Genomic DNA, 14687 nt, shown 5'->3' with positions numbered 1-14687 from the left:
TGCAAGATAGAATTCGAGTCATGGTAGTGGGAGCGGGGAGGAAACCTTTAGGAACTAGAGGAAGGTTGTATTTCTCACCATTGTTACATCGCACCGTGACTGGCTCATCTCCTCCCCTAGACCGCAGGGGGATATCTTAAACATACTTTCTTCTAGCTATATCTGTGTAAGTTCAGGACCATTTTCTAGTTGAACATTAGATAGCTTTTTATCCTAGGGCTTTTTTATTTTCAGAGTATAGTTAAAAATACAGTGTATTAGTACTCCCTTATAGGTTTTCTAGTGTTACCAGCAAACTGATTGTATTTATTTATTTTTTTCAGATGAAACAGTTCCTCCTACTTCATTGGATACAAAATGGAATAAGATCCTAGATCCTCCTCCTCACCAACTTTCATTTAACTCTACATTGGCCAATGTGAATGAACCTGCAGTCTCTAATGAGTCACAGCCACAAGTGAAAGTCTCCCCCCTGGCTCATTCAGCTCCTCTGACCATCGAGGGAAAGGACCATTGTGCTAATGGACAGGACAGTAGTCTAAATCCAGAGATTGCCACCATGTGGATTGATGAGAGTGCTGGTGCAGACGATACACTAATTAAGAAAAATTGTAATCGAGATGATCAATGCAGTGCTGTAGAAGGGGGAGAAAAGAGATGTGGAAGCCTAGCTTGTCTGCCAGAGGAGAAGAATGTCCTTGTTGTAGCCGTCATGCATAACTGTGACAAAAGGACATTACAAAGCAATTTTCAGGATTGTAAAAATTATAATCATCAGCCCCTCATGGATGCTTTTAGCTGTTCACTGGATAACGAAAGCAGACAAACTAATCAATTTAGTTTTAGTATAAATGGGTCTGCTGAAAAAGATATAAACTCAGAGAAACAAATGGATCCATTGACTAGACCAAATGCAGAGGGAAATTCTGTTAACCATTTATGTACTACTTCATCTGATAGTCTAGCCAGTGTCTGTTCTCCACAATTAAATAATGATGAAAATATAGCTGAAGAACCCTCCATGTCATTAAGTTTAGCAATTGATAGAGTGATCTCATCACAAGGAACAAATGAAAGCCCTGCTGTTAAAACCCAGGAGAATTCTACCCCAGATGAACTTCTGACTGGCAAAACCAGCTCCACTCGGACAGATATAGGTAGTCCAAACTCCTTTTCCCACTTGAATGAGGGGCTTGTGATGAACAAAGAATCACAAGAGGAGAGAACAACAGAAGAATCCCTCCAGCCTAGTCTACCTTTGCTTCTCAATCCAGACATGACCAATGGGTCTGAGAGGGATGAGACCTGTGAGCAGTTTCCAGATTGCCTGGTGCCCAGGGAAATCAGGGCTGATGAAAATAAAGGCTGTGAACATGAAGAAGTTCTTGACACTACAGAATTTCTTAATATGGCAGAGCATTTCTCTGAATCTCAGGAGCTGACTAATTGGAAATTGACTAAACTAAATGAGATGAGTAGCAGCCAACTAAAAGAAGAAAGTGAAAATTTTCTGCCAGCAAGTCAGCCTGAGGACACTTGTGATAATGGAGGAGAGCATGAGGGAATAGCAGAAGCTGGCCTAGATTTAAAAGGACCTTGCCTGAATGAAAGTGAAGGATGTGATTTCTCCACTGTTACAGATACACCAGCAGCAAATTCTTTACTTAATGGCTGTGATTCCTGTGGAATGCAGAGCCCAGTTGTTGCTTTTGTTCCAAAGACTTTACCCTCCAAAGAAGATTCAGTAACAGAAGAAAAGGAAATAGAGGAGAGCAAGTTGGAATGCTACTCTAATATTTATGAACAGAGAGGAAATGAGGCCATAGAAGGAGGTGGACTACTTTTAAACAGCACTGGTGACCTAACGAAAAAAAATTATTTGCACAATTTCTGTAGTCAAGGTCCATCGGTGCTTGGGCAGTCTTCCCCCAAGATAGCAGCGAACCTGCAATCTATCAGTGTTCCTTTTGGTGGTGCAAGACCCAAGCAACCTTCTAATCTTAAGCTTCAGATTCCAAAGCCATTATCTGACCATTTGCAAAATGACTTGCCTACAAACAATGGAAATAATATTAAAAACAAAAATGATATTCTTGGGAAAGCAAAATTTGGGGAAAACTCATCAACCAATGTATGCAGCTCCTCTTTGGGAAACATCTCTATCACTGATGCGAATGGGGAACATATAGAAAGTTATGACACTGGGATCGCCAGTAGACCGTGCCTTGCATTAGCTCCAGAGAGCCCAGATAATGATCTCAGAGCTAGCCAGTTTGGAATCTCTGCCAGAAAGCCATTTACCACTCTGGGTGAAGTGGCTCCAGTATGGGTACCAGATTCTCAGGCTCCCAATTGCATGAAATGTGAAGCCAGGTTTACATTCACCAAAAGGAGGCATCATTGCAGAGCGTGTGGGAAGGTAAGTTGTGTGCAACGGTGCAGACCTAGCATGCCCTTCTTGCATGGCTCGATTAGAAGTTAATAAAGGCAAAATTGGATGACTATACTGCTGGTTGACATGGAAATATGAGTAGTTTTTTACAGCCCTTTTGACCGTCACAGTTCCAGCATACATGGAGTCACCGTGAATTAGAATCTACTTGACAGCAACTGGCTTTTGGTTTAGTACATTTCTAAATTTAAAAAAAAAAAAAAAAAGGTTACTTGCTACTTCTTAGAGTTATATAATTTTATTTTAGTTATCAAGACTTAAGCTGAATCTCTTTTCATGGAAAGATGAGAATTGAGGAAGCACTAATTCTGTGGTTTCTATATTGATAGATACTTGGTTAGTGGAATTGTTCTTAATAAGGAAGTTGTTCCTCCTTTGGTGTAGAAAATATGAGTATTTGTGATTGACTGATTACTTTTTAATTCTTTTAAAAAATCATTTTATTGGGGGCTCGTATAACTCCTATCACAATCCACACCCCCCCCCATCATGTCAAGCACATTTGTACATCCATTGCCATCATCATTCTCAAAACATTTGCCTTCCGCTTGAGCCCCTTGTATCAGCTCCTCATTTTCTTTTCCTCTCCCTCCCCGCTCCCCCTTCTCACATGAACCCTTAATAATTCACAAATTATTATTATTTTGTCATAGCACACTCTCTGCCGTCTCCCCTTTTTAATTCTTGATAAATTGAATATTGCCCATAGACCCTCTCCCAATTTTTTTTGGTATATATATATTTACCATTGTTCGAGAGATTCTGGGACTTGTTTTATATACTCACACACACAGACATGCCCATGTATGTATGTGTATATACTGGTATTTGTTGTCTTTTGTTTATTTGATGTAAAATAGAGTTGTGTCAAAGTTGTAGGATGAATTAGTGTTCTTTCCGCCCACTGCCACTGAATCAGTTTTGACTAGTAGCGACCTTACAGGACAGAGTAGAACTGCCTCTGTGAGTGTCTTAGGCTGTAAACATTTTGGGGAGCAGGGAGACTCATCTTTCTCCCTGGAACAACTGGTGGGTTTGAACTGCTGGCCTTGGAGTTAGCTGGCCAAAATGTAACCCACTATGCTACCAGGGCTCACTCTGTTCCCAACCCTCCCCAGATTCTGTTAGTAATATATCACTTTAACTTTCCGACATGAGATGTAAACAAGGAAGGAGGTTTGGTGTCAGCTTTGAATTTGAGTCTCAGCTGTGTGCTACTTAAACTTTTTTTTAAACTTCTCTAAGCTCTCATTTTCTAATCTATAAAAACAAAACAGGGAGTTAATTTCAAAAGTCGTGAGTATTTTTTTTTTAAACATTTTATTAGGGGCTCATACAACTGTTATCGCAATCCATACACACATCAATTGTGTAAAGCACATTTGTACATCATTCTCAAAACATTTTCTCTCCACTTAAACCCCCGACATTAGGTCCTCATTTTTCCCCTCCCTCCCCGCTTCCCCCTCCCTCATGAGCCCTTGATAGTTTATAAATTGGTATTTTGTCATATCTTGCCCAGTCCGACGTCTCCCTAAAAGTCGTATTAAGTGAGATTGCATATGTAAGTGCTTCATAAGTACTCTCTACTGCCTTTTTACCTGATGTATATTAGTCTTTGTTAATTAGGATGTTTTCAGCTGTGAGGAACAGAGTACTTGACTCCCAGTGACTTTCACATCACAGGAACCTTAAACAATTTTATTTTGAGTAATATAGCCAAAACTTCATTTGTAAAAAGTTAGTTAATAGAATAACACCTCTCATTGTAGTTGAAATTTGCATTTTGCTATAATATGCCCAAACCCATCTGTTAAGCTATGGGATTTTAATCTTGGCTGAAACTATAATGTTTCTTTTAAGGGCAGATCTTCATTAGTGGCCAAATGGCTAATTTTTACTCTTTAGCCATTTTTCTTGATCTTGCTCTCTGATCCCATACATTCCAAACTGTTCAAAGGATTTGCAATAAACAGCCAAGGTAAAGGGATATTTCTTGTTCATTGTCTGAAATCTTGGTTTATGTTAATTTTATTAAAGGAAAAATAAACTCCAAAAACACCTGCAACTTCAGGCACTAAAACTTCTTCACAGATCGTCTTTGCCAGTAGTTTCATAGTGTGGGCCATCTTGAACCAGGAATATGCGGGAGGGTCTACCAAGACTGCAAATCTTGAGGAAAGTAGAAAGCCTCATCCAGTGAAGCTGCTGGTGGTTTTGAACTGCTAACCCCACTAAACACGTAATCCACGATGTCACCAGGGCTCCTGGGGGCAAGAAAGCTGAGGAAAATATCTCCAGAAAATTCTTCTTTTACCTACTGGTCAGTTCTAGGCCATAAGTGCAATTTTAGACCAACTGCTGTCAAAGGAGAACAGGATTGGCCAAGACCCCCTAGAGCTGAGCACAGTGTTGCCTGACACGAGTGAGATCCTACTGACCGAGGAGGAGAATGGCTTCTGGTGGATAACCAGCAATATTTATTACGAGGCCTCATCAATACAAAAGAGCCAGGTGATGTGGAACAGAAAGAAGTTAAAGCGGACACAGGCTGTTGGTCCCTGATTATTAAAGCTTAAAGAAAATAATGTGTCAAAGTCCTAAATATTTTACAAACGTGCTTTTGTTGGCTGAAGGAGACCAATGGTCAGCAGCCTCAACAGTCAGTTCTTTATTAGGGGGTTGAATTAATCATATTTCTGTTCGACATTTTGCTTACTATATTTAATGCTTTTTGAAATTTTTGCTTTCTTAGGCAAATAATAAAAACATTTTTGCTCCAGATCAGCATATCCATATTGTTACCTTCTGTACATACACTAACAATATATATAAATTGAAAATTTAAAGGGGATTTCTGCTGAGTATTTAATATATTTTTAGTAAAGAATTTTGCTATGTAAGTGACCTAAATTTATGAATTAGCAATTTCAGGATTTTCTCTTCCTTCTCCATGTACCTCCAAGATAGTGTAAGGATTAATCAGATAGTATATTTAAAAATCTTTGAGCTCCTTAGAAGAAAAGTGCCTTTAAACACATGCATACTTTTTCTAGGTATTAATCATTTTGTACCAAAAATTGATCTAGAAAAGTAATCGAAGCAGTATGATTTTGTAAAATAATGTTGAAACTTTTCATTGTTCTAGTAGAAATTAAGCATTCCTGGTAATTCCTCTATTTAATATATTTAGCTAAATTCTTACTCTAATGAGCATATATTAAACATCTAATATCTGAAAGGCACTCAGCTAGTTATGTGAGATTTCTTAAAAACCAAACTTTGCTATTGCGTCAATTCTGACTCATAGTGACTCTATAGGACAGGGTAGAACTGCTTCTATCGGTTTCCAAAATAGTAACTGCTTAGAGGTGTATAAATTGGGATTTATGACCTCATGAAGTTTATAAATGAGGACACTGCTAGTGATTAGGGAGAGAAAATAGTGAATTTATGGGAGACATTTTTTTAAAAACCCTTAAGAAAAAATAAAACAAACCATTGATCTGAGTAGACAAACAGACCTCACCAAATACAATGTATTAAGGGGCGTAGGTATGTGTGCTTTATGTTCATTCTCATTTAATAATCACAGTTGTATTTGGTAAATATTTAAAGCTGAGAGAGGTCAAGGCTTGCACCCGAGGTCACACAACTTATAAATGGTAGCCCCTGAGTTTTACATCTAGGTCTACCTTCAAAGCTGACTCTCTCATTCATACTAGCAGTATGAACAAAATGCTTGAGGCTCACTGAGGAATGGTTGAGGCAATCAGAAAGTTATGACACCACAGGTGAATGACTACCTGGAGAGGGAGATATAAAAAGGTAGATAAATTTTGGGAACAAAGTTCTAGAGTAGCTAAGAAGAATGGGATCATATTAGAGCATAGCTGTAGAATTTGCAGTAGGGGAAGGAGGTAATTAGGCCAATATAAAAATTTATTGAATATGAGTTGGTAGAAAATCATAGGAAATGATTTAGCATAGTACCAGGCCTATCTTCAGTTTTTGATAAAGTAATAGATATTTTTATTTTTTTGTGACCAAGGTAATTTATCAAATTTTAAAAAATCATTTTATTTTGGGCTCGTACAGCTCTTTTAACAATTCATACATACATCCATTGTGTCAAGCACATTTGTACATATGTTGCCATCATCATTTCCAAAACATTTTCTTTATACTGAGCCCTTGGTATCAGCTCCTCATTGTTCCCCCTCCCTTCCCCACCCTCCCTCCCTCATGAACTCTTGATAATTTATAAATTATTATTTTCATATCTTACACTGACTGCCGCCTCCTTTCACCCACGTTTCTGTTGTTCGTCCCTCCTTGGGGGGTTGGGGGGGACACAGTTATATGTCAATCATTACTATCAGTTCCCTTTTTCTCTCCCCCACCTTCTCCCTACCCTCCTAGTATTGCTACTCCCATTACGGTTCCTGAGGAGTTTATCTGTCCTGGATTCCGTGTGTCAAGAGCTCTTATCTGTACCAGTGTGCATACTCTGGTCTAGCTGGATTTGTAAGGTAGAATGGGGATCATGATAGTGGTGGGGAGAGGAAGTATTAAAGAACTAGAAAAATGTTGTATGTTCCATTGGTGTTGTACTACACCCTGGCTGGCTCGTCCCTTCCTTGTGAAACTTCTGTGAGAAGATGTCCAATTGTCTACAGATGGGCTTTGGGTCTCTACTCTGGTCCCACCCCACCTCGTTTGTATTGATATGATTGCTCTGGGTCTTCTGATGCCTGATACCTGATCCCATCGACACCTCATGATCGCACAGGCTAGTATGCTTCTCCCATGTGGGCTTTGTTGCTTCCCAGCTAGATGGCTGCTTGTTAATCTTCAACCCTTAAGACCCCAGATGCTATATCTTTTGATAACTGATAACCATCAGCTTTCTTCACCAAATTTGCTTATGCACCTATTTTGTCTTCAGCGATCGTGTTGGGAAGGTAAGCATCCCAGAATGCCAGGTTATTAGAACAAAGTGTTCTTGTGTTGAGGGAGTTCTTGAGTAGAGGTCCAATGTCTGTCTGCTATCTTAATATTTAACATATAATATATGTACATGGATCTATATCCTTGTTGTTAAATATAAATATATTTACATATATATGTACCTGTATTTATACCTCTATAAATGTTGTTTGCCTCCTAGTTCATTCCGCTATTTCCTTTTACTTTCCTCTTGTCCCACTATCATGTTTGACCTTCATTCAACTTTCACTAATTCCTCTCGGCTACATTTCACTTGATCAAGCCCCACCAGTTATCCTATGCCCTCCTCGCCATCGATTTTAGATCACTTGTTCCCTTGTCCTTGGGTTTGTTGGCTTCCCCCTTATCCCCTTCCTCCTCCTCTCCCATGCCCCCCTGCCCACAAACCATTGGTTCTGTTGTTTTCTCTTGGGATTGTTTATCTTCCTGTCTTATATAAATAGACATGAAAAAAACAAAACAACAAAAAAGAAAACTATAACTAGTTGCAGGTTTGTCTGTTGACTTTTCTGAATGTTTTCCGATGGAGTCTGATGAGGTGCCATGTCCTGCCCCTGAAGTCTATTTATGGAATTCCTCAGGGACTTCATTGCTTTGCTCCCCTTGCTGCTCTGTTGCACGCCCTTCTGTTTAACTCGGTATGGTGGGGTCAGATCGGGCACAGTTCCTGCACTGTGTCGCCAATGTTGTCCCCCTTAGTGCTAGGGTCAGTGAAGGGATGCAGTGTCTCATGGTAGGGCTGGCCTTATGGTTTTCTCTGTGCATTGGCTTCTCCGAGCAGGAATATCGTCCTCGGAGCTTGGTGGGCCAGGATTCATTCCACTCTCTTTCCCTCTTAGTTTGCTCCCATGTGTTCTGAGCAGACCCGCCCCTCTCCCTGAGCTGTAGCTTTAGTGCTGTCATCTGTAGTGCATTCTTCTGGGGAGGGGGTTCACGTAGCTGGGATCGGGGCCGGCTCCGCAGACCTCTCTTAGTAGATATAATTGTTATAATATTCTTGGTATATTTTACCTAAGTAGAATACAAAATAAGCCCACTAGAATTTATGAAAATGTTAAAATATTGTAGCTTATTGCTGTATTTTTAAAATAGGGATCAAGACATAATGGGTTCCATTTTGCCTTTATTGTTAAGTAGAGAGAGAAATATCTGTTAGTGGAAAGGCATGTATGCATCTTAATATACTTGACAAAAATGTGTTTTATGATTTTATACATTTATTAATTTAGGTAGCTGCTACAGAAAGCACCATACTCCTGACTTCTTTTGTATGATGGTAATAACTTACCAAAGGGCAGCATTTAGCAATGGCCAGAGTACAAGAAGTTTAGGAAAGAGGGAAGGATGAACAGAAGCAGGAAACATGGAGAGGAAATGGGATAAGTGATTGTACATTGAAGAAATTGTAGTGGATGAGTTGAAACAAAATGTGTATGAGCTGTTGATTGTAAAACTGATCTGCTCTGTAAACCTTCACCCAATTCACAATATAAAGCTATATATACATATATATGTAATATATATATATATATAAAGTACAAAGAACTCTCTCCTCGAAAGGTTTCTCTGGAAAGCTTAATTTCATCATTATAAACCTGTATTTCTTATGGAAATCATTGATTCCAGGAGATCATAGTTGTTCCTTCTCTGTCACATTCCATTTGCCTTGACTATCCGGATCAATCATTATTTGATCACTTGATTCCAAAAGCCCCTCAAAGCTGTTGAGTTTTGGAGTAAAATAATTTTTCTAACAGCAGAGAACTTCTAAAGGAAAACGATAGATTGACTTGAAAGACTTTGCCATACTTTATCGTCATCACTGCTGTAGTCCATTAGGATTAACTCGGTGGCAGTTGGTGATAGCTTTGTTCTATCTACTATCATAGAAGGAGCTCTGGTGGCAGAGTGGGTTATGCATTGTGCTGCTAACCACCATTTTGGTGGTTCAAACCCACCAGTTGCTCCACAGGAGAAAGATGGGGCTCTCTGCCTCTAAAGATTTACAGCCTCGGAAATCCACAGTTCCTCTCTGCCCTATGTACTCACTATGAGTGGAAATCACCCAGTATTGGTCGATATCTATTGTTGGATAGTAATACAAAACGTGCTGCCATCGAGTCCATTCTGACTGAGAATGACCCTATAAGAGGATAGAATTGCCTCTGTGGGTTTCCGAGACTCTAAATTTCCTGTGAAGAGGCTGGTTTGAAACTGCTGTCTTGAGGTTAGCATCCCAACTCAACCCACTATACCAGCAGTGCTCTTTGTTGGATGGTGATAAAAACTCCAAAACCAAACTCACTGCCATCAAGTTGATTCTGACTTATAACCGTATAAGGCAGGTTAGAACTGCCCCTGTGGATTTCCAAAGCTATGCCTTTAAAGGAGTAGAAAACCACCTCTTTCTACCCAGAACAGCTGGTAGTTTTAAACTGTTGACTTTGCCATTAGCTGTCCAACAAATAACCACTTCACCCTCAGGGCTGATTTTAGATAGTGATATATATTAAAACTAGCCTTTATAAATCTAAAGTAAAGCTTCTTGAAGTGATGCAGCTCAAATATATAGTATTTGGGAGAGTGTGGAAGATAAGAATAGAATAATATTTTTGAACACTTCCATTTTATGCCGGATTTATCTAGTCTACCATCATAGTTCTCTGAGATAGTGTTTCAGGTGAAAAAACATACCTACACAAAGTTAAGCAACTTGTGACAAATACCAGAATTTATAAATGGAAATGTACAGATTTTAACATAAGTCTGTGAGACCATGTTCTGCTACACTGGACATCACAACAAAATTGATCTAAGCTTCAATTGTTTGTTAGAAATAGAAATCTTTGGATGAGCACTAGGTTTAGGCAGTGGTAGAGAACTGGGAATTTGAATATTTGAATTCTTTTTTGTTGTGTGTTTTTTAAAAATCATTTTATTGGCTATTATAGCTCTTATCATAATCCATACATACATACATTGTGTCAAGCACATCTGTACTCATGTTTCCATCATCATTTTCAGTCATTCCCATCCATTGAGTTGATCCCAACTCATTATGATTGCATGTGTTAAAGTAGAACTCCTCCATAGGGTTTTCGTACCTGTAAATTTTACAGAAACAGGTTACCAGGCCTTTCTTTGTTCCATGATGTTGCTGGTTGAATTCATACCTCCAACCTTTATGTTGTGATCTAATGCTAACTATTTGTACCACTCAAGGATTTGGTAATATATTCACTCACCGAATTAAATAGCAATTTTTTAAACAGCAAATTATGCTGAAAAACTTATTTTTAAAAAGTTATCCTCCAGCTTCTCGACATATCCTAACTCCAGCTGCCTAGATAAAGCTACTAAAATAAAATGAACACTTTATTTTGTTAGAGCAGAAAATTTTATCAGAAAGTTGCATGGGTAGTAGGTAATGGGCAAAAGGTTAATATGCTTGGTTAACACACTTACTTGACTCATTTGGTTGCTAACTACAAGGTTGGAAATTCAAGTCCATCCAGAGACAACTCAGAAGAAAGGCTTGATCTGCTTCTGAAAAATGAGTCTTGGAAACCCTGTGGAGCACAGTTCTACACACACAAGGCTGCCCTGAGTGGACTCTACTCTGTAGCAGCTGGAACTGGAAACCAATACACACAGCAAAAAACAGACAATTAATGTTAGCAGCCTTTAAGTAGTTAGGCAAGTTAACCTTTTCTACCACCCAGGGACTCCAAACAGCAATGTATTGCAATTGATTACCAGTACTGGTATATTATCTAAAGTCCACAGTTTATATGCAGACTTACTCTTTGTATTATGTAGTCCACTGGGTTTTAAAAAATGTACAATAACGTGTCCCTTGTTCTAATATCATACTGAATAGTTTCCTTGTCCTGTAAATCTCTCTGGCTCCACTTATTTCTTCCTTCCACCCCCAATCTTACCGCTTATCCTTAGTAACCATTGATCTGTTTATTGTCTATAGTTTTGCCTTTTCTAGTATGCCGTATAGTTGGAATATGAGTACATGTCTTTTCAATACGTGTCTTCAGACTCACTAAAATGAAGAAACAGCATAAACAGCCATCAATAATCTGAATGTAGAATCTATGAATCAAGGGAAATTGGAAATTGTCAAAAATGGAATGGAACACTTGAAGATTAGTAACCTAGGCATTATTAATAAGCTGAAATGGATTTCTAGTGACTATTTTGATTCCAGGATTCATAGTCTATTCCAGGAATGACAACTTGAAGAGGAATGTCATCAAAAAGTATATTTTAAGATTTATCGTGATGTATTACTCTCCATGATATATTAGAATCCATACACCTACAAGAAGATATAAATGAGGAAGAATGCAGAAGAATCAATGCATTAGAATTATAGTGCTGGCGAAGAATATTGAAAGTACCATGAACTGTCAAAAAAAACAAACAAATTTGGTCTTGGAAGAAGTACAGCCAGAATGCTTCTTAGAGCCAAGCATGATGAGACTTCATGTTACATACTTTGGACCTGCTGTCAGGCAAGACCACTCCCTGGAGGACATCATGCTGGGTAAAGCATAGGATTAATGAAAAGGAGGAAGGCCCTCCGGAGATGGATTGACACAGTAGCTGCAACAATGGGCTAAGGCATAAGGACTGTAGTGAGGATGGCACAGGACTGGGCAGTGTTTGTTCTGCTGTACATAGGTCACTGTGAGTCAGAACTGGCTTCACCGCGTCTAACAGCAACAACAGCAACTGCAATGAGCAGGACCGGTTAAAAGGACTATTATCCAAATTTATGTACTTTATGATTTGAAGTCTCTTCCTTCCCAAAATATATGTTGTAACTCATAAACTCTGTGCTTATGGTTATAATCTCATTTAGGAATAGATTGTCTTTGATGTGATAATGAGTCAGGATTAGTGTAAGTTATGTCTTGCTTCAGTCTCTTGAGATCTAAAAAGAGTAGAAACAGACATGGGGTAAGATATATCAAGACACATGGAGATCTCCTTGGAATCAGGAAACAGAAGCTGAAGAAACAGATTTCTAGCCCCGAAACTTAGAAAATAAATGTTTGTTGAAGCGATCCACTTGTTTTTCTTAGGTAATTAAGACAGAACTTGTTTGGTACTAACAGAATGCAGTACAGGTCTAACATACTTGAAATGTGAAGCAGTTTTGAAACTGTGTAGAGGCTGGAAGAGTTTTAAGGTGCTAAATAGTAAAAACTTAGATTGCCTTAAAGAGACTGTTGGTAGAATTAAGAATTTCAAAGGTAATTCTGATGAGGACTGAGAAGGAAGTGAAGAGAGCTATAAAGTTATTAATAGTGTTAGGTGCTGTTCAGTCAGCTCTGACTCACGGTGACCTTACGTCCAACAGAATTAAACACTGCCTGGTTCTGCACCATTCTACAGTTATTTTTATGTTTGAACCCATTGTTGCAACCACTTTGTAACCTATCTTCTTGAGGGTTTTCCTCTTTTTCACTGGCCCTCTAGTAAGTATGATGTTCTTTTCTCAGGACAGGTCTCTCTTATTCCTAAAAAGCAAGTACTATGAGGCTAAAAGAGGTTCATTTTATAGTGAATATTAAATGTATTTGAAATAATTTAAGTGTCCAGAATTGAATAATGATTTGTTTAAAATGGGACATAAATTTAATTGACTATTATTCAGGCTGAGCCCTGGTGACATGGTTGTTACATGTTGGGTTGCTAACCTCAAGGTCATCAGTTTGAAACCATCAGTAGCTCCACAGGAGAAAGATAAGGTTTTCTATTCCCTTAAAGAGTTTGTAAACCCACAGGACTTTGTACTAAAGGGTTGCTATGAATTGTAGTCGACTCAATCAATGGCTGTTTTTGTTTTAACTTTTTTAATGCAGTTATTAGAAATAATTATTGTAAGGCAGTATGGGAAATGCTTACGATATAAGAATCAATCAGAAGGTAAAATCAGTTATATTTTATTTTCAACTATAAAAATTATTCTTATGCATATGAGCAGGTATATCGAAGGGAATATGGAAAATTTTAAAAAGTAATGTAATCGGTAGCATCGAGATGTTTGTTTTTCTTTCAATTTTTATACTTCAGTGATTCTTAATGGTGATTGAATTAAAAATAATCAGAACCTATGAAATAGATTTGCAAGAAAGAACACAAACCAGCTTGAATGTTATCAAACGTGTAGAGTGAAATTAAATTTATAGGGTACACAGGATTAGAGATGTACTTTTAAAACACCACAGAAAGGCAATTAGCGAAATCCAGACAGAAAATTCTTTCTTTCTTTCTTTTTTTAAAGTCATTTTATTGGGGGCTCTTATACAACTCTTGTTACAAACCATACATTAGTTGTATCCGACCTATTCATACGTATATTCCATCGTTCTTTTCTAGACATTTACTTTCCGTTAAGCCCTTGGGATCACCTCCTCCCCCCCACCCCCCGACCCAATCCTTGTGGCCCCCTGATAAATTGTAGATTGTTAATTATTTTCAAATCTCACACCAATCGCTGTCTCCCTTCCCCTCTGGTTTCTGTTGTTCTTCCCCCTGGCTGGGGGGGTATGGTTATGTGCCATTCATTGCGTTCGGTGCCCCCCTCCCTCCCACCTCTCCCCCGCCTTCCCCTTACCCTTTTGGTATATCTATTCCCATTCCTGTACCTGGGTTCCATGTATTGTAAGTTTTATCTCTTGCCTATACCTATGTACATGCTCCTGTCTAGTCTTGATTGGGAGACGGCACTGAGGTGATAGCGGGGATGAGGAGGCCTCCAGGGAACAGAGGTATATTGCGTGACCCATTTAGTGCTCTACCGCACCCTGATTGACTCACCCCCTCCCTGCGACCCCTGTGTGTGGGGATGTTCCATTGCCCATAGATGGGCTTTGGGTCTCCGCTCCAATCCCCCTCCATTCTCACCAATGCATTTTTGTTTGTTTACTGTTTGTTGTGAATCTTTTGATGCCCGTTGCCCAGTTTCGATGACACCTCACAATCCCACTGGCTGGCGTGTTTCTTCCATGTGGGCTTGTTGCTTCACTGTTGGGTGTCTGCTTTTTTAACTGCAAGCCTTTAAGACCCCAGACGCTATATCTTTTAAAAAAATTATTTTATTGGGGGCTCAGACAATTCTCATCACAATCCATACATACATCCATTGTGTCAAGCACATATGCACATTTGTTGCCCTCATTCTCAAAACATTTGCCTCCCACTC

At 38.9% G+C, this 14687-nt stretch overlaps 1 protein-coding gene and 1 pseudogene across 3 annotated transcripts in view; one reads left to right on the top strand and one right to left on the bottom strand.

Annotated features, from left to right (window-relative positions):
* Window positions 1-14687, top strand: part of ZFYVE9 (zinc finger FYVE-type containing 9) — a 204773-nt gene that overhangs the window by 79139 nt on the left and 110947 nt on the right. For all 3 annotated transcript variants that reach the window (XM_045291901.1, XM_004699425.2, XM_004699424.2), the window contains one exon: window positions 324-2419. In XM_045291901.1, the coding sequence (XP_045147836.1) occupies window positions 324-2419 (2096 nt within the window). The remainder of the gene's footprint in view (window positions 1-323; window positions 2420-14687) is intronic.
* Window positions 4343-4581, bottom strand: LOC115870129 (annotated as a pseudogene).

The sequence above is a fragment of the Echinops telfairi genome, unplaced genomic scaffold (genome assembly GCF_000313985.2).
Source record: "Echinops telfairi isolate 266 unplaced genomic scaffold, ASM31398v2 ScPeMD7_443;HRSCAF=831, whole genome shotgun sequence".
Taxonomy (NCBI): Eukaryota; Metazoa; Chordata; class Mammalia; order Afrosoricida; family Tenrecidae; genus Echinops; species Echinops telfairi.
Note: the sequence above shows the minus strand (reverse complement) of the source record. Positions and strands in the feature narration are given on the sequence as shown.